At 38.4% G+C, this 15,238-nt stretch overlaps 1 protein-coding gene and 1 long non-coding RNA gene across 4 annotated transcripts in view; one reads left to right on the top strand and one right to left on the bottom strand.

Annotated features, from left to right (window-relative positions):
• Positions 1–2,255, top strand: part of LOC133541592 (uncharacterized) — a 130,968-nt gene extending 128,713 nt beyond the window's left edge. For both annotated transcript variants that reach the window (XR_009803926.1, XR_009803925.1), the window contains exon 4: positions 1,545–2,255. This is a non-coding gene — a long non-coding RNA (uncharacterized LOC133541592). The remainder of the gene's footprint in view (positions 1–1,544) is intronic.
• Positions 2,256–3,190: 935 nt separating this feature from the next.
• On the bottom strand, positions 3,191–12,973 carry ddx5 (DEAD (Asp-Glu-Ala-Asp) box helicase 5). 2 transcript variants are annotated; one of them, XM_061884286.1, is made up of 13 exons: positions 12,807–12,973; positions 12,067–12,238; positions 8,344–8,440; positions 8,135–8,268; positions 7,985–8,050; positions 6,116–6,257; positions 5,880–6,040; positions 5,633–5,805; positions 5,444–5,554; positions 5,325–5,386; positions 5,200–5,259; positions 4,012–4,233; positions 3,191–3,861 (listed from the first exon to the last, which is right to left on the bottom strand). In XM_061884286.1, exons 1-13 carry the CDS (start codon positions 12,851–12,853, stop codon positions 3,479–3,481), a joined length of 1,830 nt encoding a protein of 609 aa, XP_061740270.1. In that variant the 5' UTR covers positions 12,854–12,973; the 3' UTR covers positions 3,191–3,478. The 2 variants fall into 2 exon arrangements, with proteins under 2 accessions (XP_061740270.1, XP_061740271.1); XM_061884287.1 differs by having other exon boundaries at positions 3,703–3,861; positions 3,999–4,233.
• Between the last annotated feature and the right edge of the window lie 2,265 nt (positions 12,974–15,238).

The following is a 15,238-nucleotide window of genomic DNA, read 5'->3' as shown; positions in this document are numbered from 1 at the left end:
ACATACATACATGTATATGCATACATACATACATACATACGCATACATACATACATACATGTATATGCATACATACATACATACTTGTATATGCATACACACATGTATATGCATACATACATGTATATGCATACATACATACATACACACATGTATATGCATACATACATACATACATACATACATACATGTATATGCATACATACATACATACATACATGTATATGCATACATACATACATGTATATGCATACATACATACATACATGTATATGCATACATACATACATACATGTATATGCATACATACATACATACATGTATATGCATACATACATACATACATGTATATGCATACATACATACATACATGTATATGCATACATACATACATACATGTATATGCATACATACATACATACATGTATATGCATACATACATACATACATGTATATGCATACATACATACATACATGTATATGCATACATACATACATACATGTATATGCATACATACATACATACATGTATATGCATACATACATACATACATGTATATGCATACATACATACATACATGTATATGCATACATACATACATACATGTATATGCATACATACATACATACATGTATATGCATACATACATACATACATGTATATGCATACATACATACATACATGTATATGCATACATACATACATACATGCATATGCATACATACATACATACATGTATATGCATACATACATACATACATGTATATGCATACATACATACATACATGTATATGCATACATACATACATACATGTATATGCATACATACATACATACATGTATATGCATACATACATACATACATACATGTATATGCATACATACATACATACATGTATATGCATACATACATACATACATGTATATGCATACATACATACATACATGTATATGCATACATACATACATACATGTATATGCATACATACATACATACATGTATATGCATACATACATACATACATGTATATGCATACATACATACATACATACATGTATATGCATACATACATACATACATGTATATGCATACATACATACATACATGTATATGCATACATACATACATACATGTATATGCATACATACATACATACATGTATATTCATACATACATACATACATGTATATGCATACATACATGTATATGCATACATACATACATACATGTATATGCATACATACATACATACATGTATATGCATACATACATACATACATGTATATGCATACATACATACATGTATATGCATACATACATACATGTATATACATACATACATACATACATGTATATGCATACATACATACATACATAGGGTAGGACTCACGGCGGTCTGCTTAAGATGGTGGCCAGCGGAGGAATATGCGACAGAGCGGAGAGGCGGGGCGCGCTTGAAGTGATGCTGCAGCAATCTCGAGTCAGGTGCGTAGTTCACACACCTGCTGTCAATCACTGCTATCTTCTCCTGCGTCATAAAAGGGGAGAAAGAGTGATCGGGGAAGAAGGAGCAGGACAACCAGCAACAGAACCTGAAGACAGAGAACGACCAAGAGCGTGTGGAAGACAGCGACGAAGATGCAGGCGACTGAAGGCGAGAGAGGAGCGAGCAGGATTGGAGGCGCTAAATACTTATCAGAGCAAAAGATGGAAGCTTTCTTGAAAAATAAAAGAGTCAAACCTGCTCAGCGATGGCTGTCCTCAATGATCCATGCAACCCACAAGATGACAGCAGGAAGTCGTATACACGTGTATTTATGTATATACATGAATGTGATATAGATGTTTGTGTGTTTGTAAGTAAATAAATAACTATACATGTATTTATGTATATGCATGTACAGTGGGGCAAAAAATTAATTTAGTCATCCAGCGATTGTGCAAGTTCTCCCACTTAAAATGATGACAGAGGTCTGTAATTTTCATCATAGGTACACTTCAACTGTGAGAGAGAATGTGTATACAAATGGGTAATTGTAAACATATATGTATGTACGTGTACGCATGTAGGTGTGTGTGTATATTACATTTACGTATATGGGTATAAACATAAATATATATACATATGGGTATGTATGTAAACATGGGAGTATTACTGTAAATGAATGTATTTGTACACATATGTATGTGTACTTGTATATGCATGTATAAGGAATTCACATTGTAGAAATAAAAAAAATAAAAAATGTAAATGATGGTGGAAAATAAGTATTTGGTCAAACATTCAAAGCTCTCACTGATGGAAGGAGGTTTTGGCTCAAAATCTCAGGATACATGGCCCCATTCATTATTTTCTTAACACAGATCAATCGTCCTGTCCCCTTAGCAGAATAACAGCCCCAAAGCATGATGTTTCCACCCCAATGCTTCACAGTAGGTATGGTGTTCTTGGGATGCAACTCAGTATTCTTCTTCCTCCAAACACCACCAGTTGAGTTTATACCAAAATGGATACATGGATGATACAGCAGAGGATTGGGAGAATGTCATGTGTGTCAGATGAAGCCAAAATACAACTTATTGGTATAAACTCAACTGTTCGTGTTTGGAGGAAGAAGAATACTTTGTTGCATCCCAAGAACACCACACCTACTGTGAAGCATGGGTGTGTGGAAACATCATGCTTTGGGGCTGTTTTTCTGCTAAGGGGACAGGACGATTGATCCGTGTTAAGGAAAGAATGAACGGGGCCATGTATCCTGAGATTGAGTCAAGACCTCCTTCCATCAGTGAGAGCTTTGAATGGTTAAATACTTATTTTCCACTATAATTTACAAATAAATTATTTAAAATACTTACAATGTGAATTCCTTATACATATACACATGTATACATACATACTTATACCCATATACGTATATGTAATATATATATATATACACACATCTACATGCATAATGGTGTATATGTACATACACATGTTTACAAATACCCATTTGTATACATAAAATATAAATGTATATATACACGTGTACACATGTTTGCAGATATACACACACACCTGTATATATACACTTTTAACTCCATATGTATATTTCTTTAAAAGAAATTTGAAATTGAATCTTCACTGCCACCTGGTGGCGAAGAAGGAGTATTGTTACAAAATGTTTCAATAAAAAAACAGCGAGTCTGTTTTTGTAGTTTTTATTGAAAGATCATGCAGTGCACTTCCATGGAGGGAGGTAACAACAGTTTCAAGGCTACACAAGAGAAGACAGTACTCCGTACAAAAACATAACTAAACATGAAGGAATGTAACAAATTAAATAGCAGTAAGTGGCAGGTGGGGAAGGTGCAACACTAAGAGTTTGCACTGCAGATCTTAAAAGTAGTTTGTAACCCTGTCGTGTAAATACAAAAACAACCTAGATGACGTGGGAACTTAAAATGTCAAAAAAGCAATAAATTACTTGCGTTTACTGGGGGAACTGAGGCGGCATGGCGTAGGAGCTCAGGGGGGGAGGAGCCTGTGCCGGGGGGAAAGAGAACTGGTTGCCGTTTTGCTGGCCCTGGAAGTTGTTCTGAGGGGGAAAGGCGGCTGCCTGGTTGTTGAAGGACTGTCCGTTGTTGCCGTTGTAGCTCGCCCCGCTGAAGCCGTTGCTGCCGCCGCCACCACCACCGCTATTGTTGTTGTTGTTGGCGCCGTAGCCTCCGTTTTGAGTGTTTGTGTTGAATGACTTGCTTGGTCCGTTGTCAAAGCCTCGACCGCCGTCCCTGTCCCGATAACTGCCGTAATCTCTCCTTCCTGAATACCGATCCCGGCGGTCAAAGTCACCACCTCTCCCTCCCCTTGAACGACCTGCGGGAGCAAGGGACAGACACGTTGGATTGTTTTGAGGCATGGCAACATCCACCTAAAGAAGCATCCGTGGTCTGTTTAACAAGCAGCAGAGAAATAAAATGGCTGCCGTTGACAGCGCAGTTTCTGTATCTCACCAATTTGATTTACCTCCTCTGACTTCCGCCATTTGGAGGAGCTTGGGGTTGATGGCCTGGTTGGCCTCGCGGAGCACAGAGACGAGGTCGCTGGCCTGCCTCATGTTGTTGGGGGTGAAGAAGGTGTACGCCGTGCCCGTCTTTTGGCTACGGGCCGTCCGGCCGATGCGGTGGATATAGTCCTCAGAGTTGTTGGGGTAGTCAAAGTTGATGACAAATTTCACGTCCTCAACATCTGCAAGATTGTGTTGCGGTGTGGCAAAAAGGAAAAGGAGGACAGCACACGAAAGACGTGCGCCGGCGCCACCACAACAAGCAGATGAGACACAGCAGTGTTAGTAGCATGGTGGTGCGGGGAACGCGACAAGTCCGACAGGCTGCGAGTCAAATGGCGTTCGACTACGGTGGGAAGAGAGAAACGATGCACACTCCATAGGCTTTAAACGAGGGAATTGAGGAAGAGTGGGGGGGAATAACAACAACTCTCCAGGCCTTGGGTCTTCCCCTGGTTGGAGTATGCATTGACTAGTCCTTTCCCATGGCAGTCGTTACACTAAGCTAAGACTTTGGTGGGACGCCTACACCCCGGCGGCAAGATTATCCCAGTGATCAAAGTCTCTCGTTGGCAGGTCTCGACATGACTTTGTAACGCAGGCGAGGGAGGAGTGTGAGCTTGGATTTGTGCCCACGGGTGTCCAACTAGCATGTCCACTGTCACCAAAAGCGCCAGTAGCCATGTTATTGCAGAGGTGATATTCCAATCGATCTTACAAGCTGCTCGTCCGACAGAAGTTGAACTGCAACAGCGACGCCACCCATGCTTTACAACACGTCTGCACCTTTGGAACAGTTACAGAGCCTGGGTGTGTGACGCAGTCCAAACCGTTGCCAGAAAACAGGCGAGCGTGTGGGGGGGGAACTGTAGCGCACCCCCACTTTTAGATAGGCCAGCGCGATATGCTGCACTCGGACCTTGTCACCTCTGTTTATGAGCGCAACTGGGAGACCCGTGCCTCGCCAGTCAGGACACCTCCAAGAATCCTCCTTCCCCCTCTGGAGACCTGGGCTTGTCATGCCAAGGCCCTGCCATACCGACTGCTCCTTTGGGTAAGGGGAGAGACTCGGAAAGAAGCACAAGAGTTAAAGAAAGCAAAATACTTTCTTTCTGAAACATTTCAGACACTTCAGGGGGGATACTGACCTAGACCTCTGGAGGCAACATCTGTAGCGATGAGAATGGGAGCCTTGCCGTATTTAAACTCTGAAACATCGGGACAAAGACATTAGGAACTGTTTAACCCAACAAGTCAAGAAATGTTAACTCACCATTAAGAACCCAATCTCTTTCCTGCTGACTCTTATCTCCATGGATACCCATAGCTGGCCACCTGCAACATTTTAAGTCATTAGAGTATGTTCAAGTATTAGGGACGGTCATAACTTACCCATCCCGCCTCATCCTCCTGGTGAGGTCATCACACCGCCGCTTGGTCTCTACAAATATGATGGTCTTGTTCTCCTTCTCACTCATGATTTCCTCCAGCAGGCGAATTAGTCTTTCACAACAAAAAACACATTAAGTAACTTACACGCATTGCTTAAGGACCATCTTTAGAAATACAAAAAGTACTCACTTGTTTTCTTTCTCGCCATCGTTGCAAACGTCAACAATTTGCAGGATGTTGTGGTTGGCGCTCAGCTGCAGAGCTCCAACGTTGATCTGCACGTTGTCTTTCAGGAAGTCCTCAGCCAGCTGACGCACCTCTTTGGGCCAAGTGGCGCTCCACATGAGTGTCTGACGGTCAGGCTGTGTACCCACACACAAATGTAAGACTTAACTGGGGTTCTGATGAATGGTGACTGAATCAAAGAAACATTTACTCTGATTTGGTCCACAATCTTCCTGATCTGAGGTTCAAAGCCCATGTCCAGCATTCTGTCGGCCTCGTCCAACACCAAGTAAGTGCAGCGACGCAAATTTGTCTTTCCGGCTTCCAGGAAGTCGATGAGCCGGCCAGGAGTTGCGATACAAATCTCCACACCTTTGAAGGAAAAACATTTTTAAAGATTACATCTCAACAGCAAAAACCATGACCGATCAACGGTCACGCCCTTACCTCTTTCAAGATCACGAATCTGTGGTCCCTTGGGTGCGCCACCGTAGATACAGGTGGTCTTGAGGCGAGAAGCTCGGCCGTACTCTGCGGCCACTTGTTGCACCTGCTGTGCCAGCTCACGCGTGGGGGCAAGCACCAAGCACTGGCAACGTAAATATGACAAAGTTTGGTAAGTTCATCTTCAATATGCAAATCACAAAAATCATGATTCCCATTCCCATTTTTTTTTTTTTTTATAAATAGCTTTGATAAAGACAGTATGTGCACTTACAAGAGGACTCATTTTGAAAAAAGGACTTCATCTACCAGATATGTTGCGTGAATACGTTTAAGAGTCACCTCACTATTTGGTATCCACAAAACAATACTAGGCTGCAACCACTATGGCCCCCATCATCTGGGCAAAATGGTTCTGAAAACCAGTGAAGACTAATTTCTCAAAATTGAATTTAAAGAACCATTTCTGTTTGTCTTTGCTTATCTAACCAATTAGATTTAAAGGCATTAAAAGGCTTTCTGGGTTGAGGTCTGCTGAGACATTTATTGCTTGTGGTCATGGATGTAACAATATACTTCATATGATTATTTGCCACAGTATTGTTGGATGTGCTCAAAAACGATGTAGTGAACTTTCAACATGTTTTGCAGAAATTATACAGTATATTTTTAGGATTAAGTAATGTCCTGCAAAGAGCCTTTTTGCTTGGATGTAGCCCCTAATTTGTAAAGGTTTATCATTAATTTATATAAAAAGTCAATCCATCTGATTTGTACAACATCATTCAATACAACTCTAATTTGCTAAAATGTAACGTAAAACATCTGTATGCCGTACAATACTTAAGAATTAAATGATAGAACGGATTAAGCAAAGAAATCAAAGCATTAAGGTAATTTAAGAGACAGTGTTCAAACTAAGTGTTCACAAAGTACAAATAACATTTGGCATAAATATACTTACCTTTAAGAAAAGAGTCAAGATGTATATATTGGTGTACTTATAGTACATTTATTCAATTACTTCTGTTACAGAGAACAAAGAAATGGGATAAACTGCTCTATAAAAATGGGCAGGATTAATAAATAAACTCTGCTTCATCCTACTACGTTTAGGACACGCTGTATTGAAAGGACTGCAATTAAGTAAAACAAACAACTGGTTCAGTTGATTTCAAACATGCATACAATGCAATGTAATGCATCACGTATATTGTTTCAATTAATCATGTCCGAAAAGGAGTAGAAATAAGATTTATAATCCTGCCGCCTTTCATACCATAACAATTTTGTCCCAAGTCCTTGTTCTCTTTAACAGAGCAGAGAATAAATAATATGCCATATTAGGTAAAATAATACATAAATTATTTTTATCTAAAAAAATTAAAGATTCAAGATGTTTCACCATAATTGTTCAGTGTACTTTGTAAACAGTCTCTTAAACTGAATCTTATTGGTGATTTGTTAGATTTCTTTGGTTAATCCATTCATCATTTAATTCCACATACTGATATACTCCAAGGTTTTAAATGTTGTATAGGCATACAAATGGTTTAAATCACATTTTCCTTTGAGGTTATATTTCTCAGAGCGCAAATCGATCGCTATGTTCTAAGCGCACGGCTTGTAGGTTCAATGTGCAAATTTGAATATCTATGGTGCGCCGAGAGCAATGTGTCCAGATAAGTTTAGATGGGGAGGTATTGTAATGTTATGTAAATGTTAACACTTAAGCTAGATAGCTCCAGATAAGTTTAGATGGGGGGTATGTTGTAATGTTATGTAAATGTTAACACTTAAGCTAGATAGCGAGCTCTTTTCTCCTGTAAATGAGCACTTTCAGCTTAACGGTTCAATACTTCAAATACTTACAATAGGTCCATCGCCACGCTCCAAGAAAGGCTGGTGGTTGATGTGAACAATTGCAGGCAACAAATACTGTGAAAAGAATGTACGCGATTGCATCAGAAATGTAACAACCTAAGTCATGGTCGTATGGAACTAATTTCTTCAGTTTCATACCGAGAGAGTTTTGCCAGAGCCGGTTTGTGCGATGCCAACCATGTCATGGCCACTCAATGCTAAAGGCCAGCCCTGAGCCTGAATGGGGGTTGGTTCAGTCCAGTTTTGCTTGTTGATCACATCCATGACATATGCTGGTGAGGGGGGGTAGACACATCAGTACAAAGATCCATTTTAAAAATGCTTAAAGACAACTTCTGTCAACTTACTTGGAAAGCTTGCTTCGTGGAAATTTACAATGGGATTTGGGCAGTTCCTTCCTTTCACGGTGATAGTCTTCACCCTCCTGTAGTTCTCCACTTCTTGCTACAATAAAGGAATCGGTAGTGTAAGTTTCAATGCAGCGATTATGTAACAGCAACACGTGCGCGACGTGTTGCATAACACCACATGCTCATGCTTTTATTCTTTTTAAATAAACCTTTACAGACAGTTGAGAAATAACAAAAGTAGAAAGAGTACAAAAGCACCAGGGGATTGTAAATTCAAAGTAACTAAAATAGAATGCAAATTATCTATATCAAACAAAGTGCAAAGCCCAAGGCTCACTCACTTTCAGTGAATAACTTACATTTGGAACACTTTTTGCTTGTTAGAGGTAGAGAGTGTTTTAACTTAGCGATCCAATTCTTTTTTAAGGAACAAAAAACAGGTCGGGTATTGACAAACTTACATTCATGAATATAAAACACAGCCAATAGTATAATGAGGTTGCAAATGTAAAACAAAAGCACAAATTTGTCATGAATATTCTAATCCAGGATGAACAGATGCCTGCCATAGTCATGCAGTGCTTACACAAGTCCAAAACAGGTGGACGCATGTTACATAAGGTGCAACATGCATGGTACGTAAGGTGCAACATGCATGTTACATGACGTGCAGGTAACATCAATTTCCTTGTATCTTAACCATCAGTCTTTACAGCCTAACTACCATGAATGATTTTACAAGATATCACTTTGACTCTTTTGGCAGGTAAATACCTGTTGGGAAGGGATCATGTCATTCACAACAGTATTCCAGAGCGCAATTCCAAAAGAGACAGATACACAATCATTTTGGAATAAGCCCCGGATTTTTCTGATCAAAGCAGTTTCCCAATAGGAGTGTCAAGTGGATCTTTCACAATTTTTACAGCATAATAAAGGAGAGGAGTAAGCCCTGTACAACATAACACCTATTGGAGTGGCATCAAATACAATAGCAAATTGGGAGTCATAGATAGGGACCTTGAAATAGTTGAGAAATTCCTGGTCATTAAAAAGTTGACCTTCCTTATTGGAAAGCTGACTCACAAAAAAAAAAATCATTCTTGAACCAATTGTTGAGGAAAAGAGATTTCCTTGTGTGTAGACCGTTTTTAAGAAGGGACTAAAAACCCACTTTTTTAGCACAGCTTTTAGCCAAACTCTCTGCCTTGTTGTTAAACGCACTGCTTGCTTATCTGCTTCATTCAGTGCTTTCACTTCTATTGTATCTAGTGTGTGTCATGATTTCATTTCCATTTTTGTTTTAATTATGTTCTACCTTTCAATTTATTTTTATAAACTTTGTAGGACTTTTGACATTTTAAATAATGTAAAGTGCATTACAAATGTAATTTATTATTATTGTAATTAACATACATCTTGTGCTTGTATACAAGAGACCATGCCAGAGGGGCTTGTTTGTGGAAGTTTGTAGTTACACAATAGCAGAAATTTTGGGCACAGTACATAAGGTGCAGGTAACATCAATAACCTTCTTGAAACTAACCATCACAGTCTTTACAGCAGGCCTGGGCAATTATTTAGACACGGGGGCCACATTTAGAGAAAAAAAATTTGTCTAGAGGCTGGTATATCTATTTTCAGGAACACTAATACAAAACCTCACAATGTCTGATTAAATGCTAAAATCGTTATGACAATGGAATTTTAAATTTTTCTACGAATGATAAAACACTGAATATTGACAAAATATGATTGTCAACATATTTTAGAATCAAGTGAAACGCAACAAACAGTGAAATATGAACACAAAGGGTACAAAATAAACCCACCTAAAATCTTAATATGGCCGATTTTCCCCCAGGGATCAAAACAGTATGTTCTGATCTGTTCTATATATCAGTAAGCTTCTGAAAGTACGTTCTGATCTGTTTTATGTATCACTAAGCTTTTGAACTTCGTTGTGCAAATCTCCTTCCTCGTCTGTGGAAACACTCCCTACCCACACAGCTTGGTGCCTTGCCTGAGCTGCTGTGACGTAGATCAGTGGTTCTCAACCTTTTTTCAGTGATGTACCTCCATGAACATTTTTTTCAATTCAAGTACCCCCTAATCAGAGCAAAGTATTTTTGGTTGGAAAAAAGAGATTAAGTAAAATACAGCAGTATGTCATCAGTTTCTGATTTATTAAGTTGTATAACAGTGCAAAATATTGCTCATTTGTAGTGGTCTTTCTTGAACTTTTTAGAAAAAAAAGATCCATCTGGATTCATAAACATTTCTTCACAAAAAAATAAATCTTTTACATCAATATTCATGGAACAAGTCCACAAAGAATCTAGCTGTCAACACCGAATATTGCTTTGTTGCATTTCTTTTGACAGTTTATGAACTTACATTCATATTTTGTTGAAGTATTTTTCAATAAATATAATTATAAAGGATTTTTGAATTGTTGCTATTTTTTTAGAATATTAAAAAAAAAAAAATCTCACGTACTTCTTGGCATATCTTCAAGTACCCCCATTTGAGGAACCACTGACGTCGATGACCACAGTAACTGGTATATCATCCATAAACGCAGATTCCAACCATTGAAATACTTTGTATAGTTGAAGACTTACACCATTAGAAAACATGACAGCACATAACAGCAGCTACAGTTTACATCGTAAAGATCTAAAAAAAAAATATTTGGGAATGTTCAGCTAGACGGATCGAAAAGCTCAACGGGCCACACGTGGCCCCCCGGCCTTAATTTGCCCAGGTCTGCTTAACAGGGTAATAACCATGAATGATTTTAAAATATATTTCTTTGACTTTGTTGATAACAGCTAGCAGATGTCATTCACAACATTATTCCAATGTGCAATTTAAATATTCTGAAAATATCAACAATTCAAAAATATTTTATAAATAGATTTATTGACTAATACTTCAACGAAATATGAATGTAAGTTAATAAACTGTGGGGAAAAAAATACAACGATGCAATATTCAGCGTTGATGGATAGATTTTTTGTTGACATGTTCCATAAATGATGTAAAGATTTGTTTTTTTTGTAAAGAAAGGTTTAAAATTAAGTTCATGAATCCAGATGGATCTCTATTACAATCCCCAAAGAGGGCACTTTAAGTTGATGATTACTTCTATGTGTAGAAATCTTTATTTATAAGTGTGTGAATTGTGAATTATATTTATATAGTGCTTTTCTCTAGTGACTCAAAGCTCTTTACATAGTGAAACCCAATATCTAAGTTACATTTAAACCAGTGTGGGTGGCACTAGGAGAAGGTGGGTAAAGTGTCTTGCCCAAGGACACAATGGTAGTGACTAGGATGGCGGAAGTGGGAATCGAACCTGCAACCCCCAAGTTGCTGGCACGGCCACTCTACCAACTGAGATATAACGGTTGAATAACTTGTTTATTGTTCAGTTATTTTTATATATTTTCTTTTAAATAGTTCAATAAGGACTATGATAAAGTAATTAATCAGAAACTGATTACATAGTGCTATATTTTACTTCTTTATCTCTTTTTTCCAACCAAAAATGCTTTGCTCTGATTAGGGGGTACTTGAATTAAAATTATGTTCACAGGGGGCACATCACTGAAAAAATGTTGAAAACCACTGGCATAGGAGACAGTCATTTTTGGAATAAGCTGCGGATTTTTCAGTTATTTCCTTGATCAAAGCACATGTCCGTGCTATACCCACCATGGGCCTCCTGGAGACGTCCGGGTGCTCCTGGTAGAAGTTCTTCTCAAACTTGGGCAGCTCGTCAAGGTTCCAGTGCTTCTTCCGCAGGCGATCGCCGGGGTTGCCGAACTTGTTTCCCCCGCCGCCGCCACCCCGGCCGCCGCCAAAGCGAGGAGGGCCGCCGCCATAGCTGCAACACACGGTCACTTAAATCAGACATCGGGTGAAAGTAGGGAGGCTGGGACGTGCAAGTGAGTCATAGTTCATGGAGGTGTCATATACTTTCCCGCCAGTAGAGGAACAATGGACAGCCGGCATTTTGTATGCGCGATAACACTCCTTGCCACATGGCGACCGGCCGGTTAGCTCAAAATGAGAGCAACTCCCGCTATCGCACAAACACGCAATTTAACTCGCACTTAACCTGGTAATGGTTATCTAGGCGGCATTTCCAGGCTTATACTGGGATATTTGTAACGTTTGGCCTTCGACGCGTCGAGTAACGTCGAGCTAACAAAGCTAGCCTGAAGCTAATGGAGGCCACACCAGGCCTGACTAGGCCTCCAGCCCGAAATACACCAAGCCGCCTTTACCCGAATTAAGTCGCCATTCGCAAAAAAATAACAAATAAATAACACAAAGTAAAGATATGGAAGTAAAATCCAGCATTTTTTCAAGAAGTAAAGCGTATTTTCCCTGAGTCATTATCGAGCTCGATGCCGGTCCGCCATTTTCCACAAGTGAGAAAATGTACTTACCCTCGGTCTCTGTCTCTACCGCGGTCTCTGTCGGAATATCCTGGCATGTTGCTTACTTGTTACGTTTATATGATTAAAAAAAAAAGATAAATATATTTTTCTGGCAGCGAGTTGATGTCGTTGCCGGTTTCTTGCTGAAATGCCGGGGAGAGATAAAGGAGGACCGGTTTATATAGTAGGCGGAAGTTCGACTTCCGCCGTATTCATCCGCGACTTGAGACTGTAATGGAGGACAAACGAAACGTTGGTTAAACGACGCGTTGGCGTCCTTCCGATAGCTGGTAATTTTTAACGTTCAAATATGTTCACCAAAACAAATATATAAATATATAGTCACGTCCTTATGTTTCGTCCCGTCGCTGTGTTCAGAACGGCAACTGCGCGGAAGAATATGTTCCAGCCAGAAAACCGGCAATGCGGTTTGTACTGTAAGTGACGTCATCAGGGCCAAGCTCAACGTGATCGCACGCAACATCAATTCATATATATATATATATATATATATATATATATATATATATTAGAGCTGCAAATCTTTGGTTGTCCCACGATTCGATTCAATATCGATTTTTGGGGTCGCGATTTGATTATATATCAATTTTTCCGATTCAACACGATTTTCGATTCAAAAACGATATTTTTCCAATTCAAAAGGATTCTGTATTCCTTGAATACCTAGGATTTCGCCAGGATCGACCCCAGTCTGCTGACATGCTAGCAGAGTAGTAGATTTTTTTTTTTTAAAGTTTTATAATTGTAAAGGACAATGTTTTATCAACTGATTGCAATAATGTAAATTTGTTTTAACTATTAAACGAACCAAAAATATGACTTATTTTATCTTTGTGAAAACATTGGACACAGTGTGTTGTCAAGCTTATGAGATGCCATGCAAGTGTAAGCCACTGTGACACTATTGTTCTTTTTTATTATTTTTATAAATGTCTGATAATGTCAATGAGGGTTTTTTAATCACTGCTATGCTGAAATTATAACTAATATTGATACTGTTGTTGATAATATTCATTTTTGTTTCACTACTTTTGGTTTGTTCTTTGTGGTGTTTGTGTCTCCTCTCAATTGCTCTGTTTATTGCAGTTCTGAGTGTTGCTGGCTCAGGTTTGGTTTTGGAATTGAATTGCATTGTTATGGTATTGCTGTGTATTGTTTTGTTGGATTGATTATAAAAAAATAAAAAAATCGATTTAAAAAAAAATGACAATCGATTCTGAATCGCGATTTGTATTCAAATCGATTTTTTCCCCCACACCCCTAATATATACATATATATATATATATATATATATATATATATATATATATATATATATATATATATATATATATATATATACACACACACACAAATAAACAAACTGAAAAATTTCTAACTAACATGCTAACCAAACATGCATTAAGTACTGGAAAAAAATATTCTGAGGTATATATCGTAAGAATAACAAAAAAAAAAGCTAACATACTAACGGTAAACATGTCAAGTACTTTAAAAGGATTCTGAGGCGTATACCTGTAAAATTTGCACACAAAAAAAAGCTAACATGCTAACAGTAATCTTGCGTCAAGTACCAACATAAATTATTCTGAGATGTGTAACTGTAAAGTTAGGTAGCTAAGCTGACATGCTAACTAGAATGCTAACTAAACATGCATGAAGTCCTGGAAACATTTTTGTGAACTGTAAAAGTAACTTTAAAAAAAAGCTAAAATGCTAACAGTATCTGTGTCAAATACCATAAAAAGGATTCTGAGGTCAGTAAAATTAGCAAAAAAAGGTATCAAGCTGATAATAAGCCTGCGTCAAGTACCAACGTAAACGATTCTGTGGTGTATACTGCAGTGGAAAATTTCTGTCCTAGGGTTACCTCTAAACTGAATGCATTGGGAGGGACACGACATAAGAGGTGAAGTCACCCTGACCAAGTGCTAGTTCTGTTATGGGGTGATATTTTAACATTGGACAGTTACATGAGTTGTTATGCTACAATCAGGCCATCAGGGAGCGTATAAATAAGAAAGGAAGACCAAGCCCGGGGTGCGCTCTTTCTTAATTCCTTCACGAGGGTGCACCTTCTTTCGTCTGAAGGAGACATTGTCTGTGTAAACATATCGATTCAATCCAACTTTATACCATCTGATTATGAGTAAATAAAACTGTTGCAACAAACTCTCTATTGTTCCAGTTTAAGATTCGTACTTTTCCACCACAATACCTATAAAGTTAGGTAAATAAGCTAACACGCTAACTAGCATACTAACCAAACATACATGTAGTACTGGAAAAAAATATTCTGAGGTATATACCCGTAAAAATAACTTTAAAAAAGCTAACATGCTAACAGTAACTGTGTCAAGTACCATAAAAAGGATTCCGAGGTGTATACCTGTAAAATTAGCGAAAAAAGCTATTGTGC

The sequence above is a fragment of the Nerophis ophidion genome, linkage group LG23 (genome assembly GCF_033978795.1).
Source record: "Nerophis ophidion isolate RoL-2023_Sa linkage group LG23, RoL_Noph_v1.0, whole genome shotgun sequence".
In the NCBI taxonomy this organism is placed as follows: Eukaryota; Metazoa; Chordata; class Actinopteri; order Syngnathiformes; family Syngnathidae; genus Nerophis; species Nerophis ophidion.
Note: the sequence above shows the minus strand (reverse complement) of the source record. Positions and strands in the feature narration are given on the sequence as shown.

Bases quoted from the DNA above. Each gene is read 5' to 3' on its own strand.
- ddx5 (XM_061884286.1), bottom strand. From the start codon at position 12,853: ATGCCAGGATATTCCGACAGAGACCGCGGTAGAGACAGAGACCGAGG. The intron at 8,269-8,343 runs GTAAGTTGACAG...CCCCCTCACCAG, and splicing joins CCACGAAGCAAGCTTTCCAA to CATATGTCATGGATGTGATC. The intron at 5,555-5,632 runs GTGAGTACTTTT...TTGTTGTGAAAG, and splicing joins GATGGCGAGAAAGAAAACAA to ACTAATTCGCCTGCTGGAGG.